Below are 2,263 nucleotides of genomic sequence, written 5' to 3' on the forward strand. Positions count from 1 at the left end.
CTTCTCCTGGGGCTCTGAGCTCAGCGGGGAGTCTGCTTCCCCTCTCCCTTTCCCTCTGCCCCTCCTCCCAGTCATGCACTCTCTCTCTAATAAAAAATAATAAGATCTTAAAAAGAAAAGAGGCACTTTACCCTCCTAGGGATTTCCCAGAGGCAGGAAGCCTCACGTAGGGCCCAGAAAATGGTAGACATTTGTTGGCTGCCCTTCCGGGGTCCATTGCCCCTCTACCACTTTCTTACTCACAACTCCAGATTTTCCTCTGGATAGCAGCTGTAGACTTAGGTTAGACTGACCCCATCTTCTGTTTCAGACAAGGGTCCTGCTGGTCTAAGTCAATCTGCATACCCTTATCTCACCTGCCACTGTGATTGGTTTGCTGTTTGCATTGATGGGTCCAGTCAGAGCAAACCTCAGGACACTTGTTCTCTGGTTGCAGGAACCAGTGGTTTCTATTCCATAAGTGAATGGGGAAACTGCACGTCTGGGACAATGGCAGCCATCTTGTGACCACGAGAAGAGTCAGCCTGAGAACAAACCTGACACTTGGAAGAGTGAAGAGTCAAGAGAATCTCAGAGCAAAGGAGCTAGAGTCTGATTAACTTTGCCTGAGGTTGGCCCTACTTTTGGATAAATCCATATTATTCTTAAACCAGGTTGAGTAGAATTCTCTCTTTTGTGCAAAGGTCTCTCACCCAATATGACCTCCAACCTCCAAGCTGTTATGGCTGCTATCCAAGAGTCCAAACCTGCAGGCCCCCCAGCCCATCACGCATCACACCTGTGCCATAACCAACTCTTACTAATGGCTGGTGATAGCTGTGCAACTGAGGATTATTATAACCCTTTGCCTTCCCCAAAACATTTTCTGGATTTCCTTATTGTCTGGGCACCCACATGGGAGTGTTTGATGCTGTGAGTCATGTAGCTTGTGCGGGGAACAAAAGATTGAGAGTTGCTGCCTTCAGCCATGCGGTGCTGTATTAGTGCGTGACTGGAGCTGGGGTATGGGGAGGAGAGCACAAACATCTCTCTGGGCTTCCTCAGAGTGTTCCACACTCAAGGTAAGAGCCCTCTTCTCCTGGTGCTAAGACTTGAGGTGAATTCTTGCCATGGTGCTATCAGCCAATATGCTGTGATAATATAGATGACATTTTTCTGAACACAGGCCTCTAGGAAAATCCTGAAGCTTGTATAGTGATTAGCAGTTCTATATGGGGCCTCACAGTATATTCCAAGAGCCCAGTTCTACTAAAACCAGATTCTGTGTTTGTCTCTTAATTTTGCACACACCGATGAGGCTTCAAGGACATGTACCAGCTTCTGGTGGCAGAGAATCTAAGATTTCACTAGCATAAAATTGCTATGATACGATGTCGCTGTGGTTGTGCACAAAGCCAACAACTAGCCAGCATTTCTAGAAATGTGAAGGCTCTTGCCTTAGGGTCATAGAAGCTTCCATTAACTACGGAACAATGGGTGGGTGAATCGATAGAGAAGCAGTTTCCTTTTTAGTCCTAGTCCCATGGTCTACAGCATGGACCTTAGAAAATTTCCTTCCTACTTTGGGTTACCATTTCCCCATGAATACAATGAGGAGTTTGGAGGTCTTGCATTCTGGCAGCCTGGAAATCACCGATAGTCACTCAGTTAGGTGTTATTGACATACCAGGTTCTTCATAGCAGCCTTCACATCCTTGTTCCTGAGGCTGTAGATGATGGGGTTGAGCATGGGGGTCACCACCCCATAGAAGAGAGAGGTGAGCTTGTCTGAAAGGTCCTGTTTGTCTGCTCCCAGGGGGTCCCTGGATTTGGGCTTTCCATACATGAAAAGGATGGTCCCATAGAAGACGACCACCACTGTGAGGTGGGCAGAGCAGGTGGAAAAGGCCTTTTTCCTCCCCTCAGTCGAAGGGATCCTCAGGATGGTAGCAATGATGAACACATAGGAGACAAAAATGAACAAAACTGGGGCCCCCAGGAAGATCACATTAGCCACGACCATGCTGATCACATTGATGGAGATGTCAGCACAGGCCAACTTCAGGACAGCCAGGATCTCACAGGTGAAGTGGTTGATGACATTGTCCCCACAGAAGGGCACTCTCATAGCCTGGGATGTCTGAACTACAGAGTTGGTGATACCAGCTGCCCAGGAGCTGGCAGCCATGGGCACGTAGGCAGCCTTGCTCATGACCACAGGATACCTAAGGGGGTTACAGACGGCCACATAGCGATCAAATGCCATCATGCCCAGAAGCACACA

The 2,263-nt window shown here is 48.3% G+C and overlaps 1 protein-coding gene across 1 annotated transcript in view; it reads left to right on the top strand.

The window, feature by feature from the left end:
• Nucleotides 1-1,211: 1,211 nt before the first annotated feature.
• The window catches only part of LOC118018148 (olfactory receptor 13C7-like), a 6,811-nt gene continuing 5,759 nt past the window's right edge, over nt 1,212-2,263 (top strand). Inside the window, exon 1 of the mRNA XM_035016607.1 lies at nt 1,212-1,312. Within this exon, the coding sequence (XP_034872498.1) occupies nt 1,212-1,312 (101 nt within the window). The remainder of the gene's footprint in view (nt 1,313-2,263) is intronic.

The sequence above is a fragment of the Mirounga leonina genome, unplaced genomic scaffold (assembly GCF_011800145.1).
Source record: "Mirounga leonina isolate KUSES-001 unplaced genomic scaffold, KU_Mleo_1.0 Mir_170, whole genome shotgun sequence".
NCBI lineage: Eukaryota > Metazoa > Chordata > Mammalia > Carnivora > Phocidae > Mirounga > Mirounga leonina.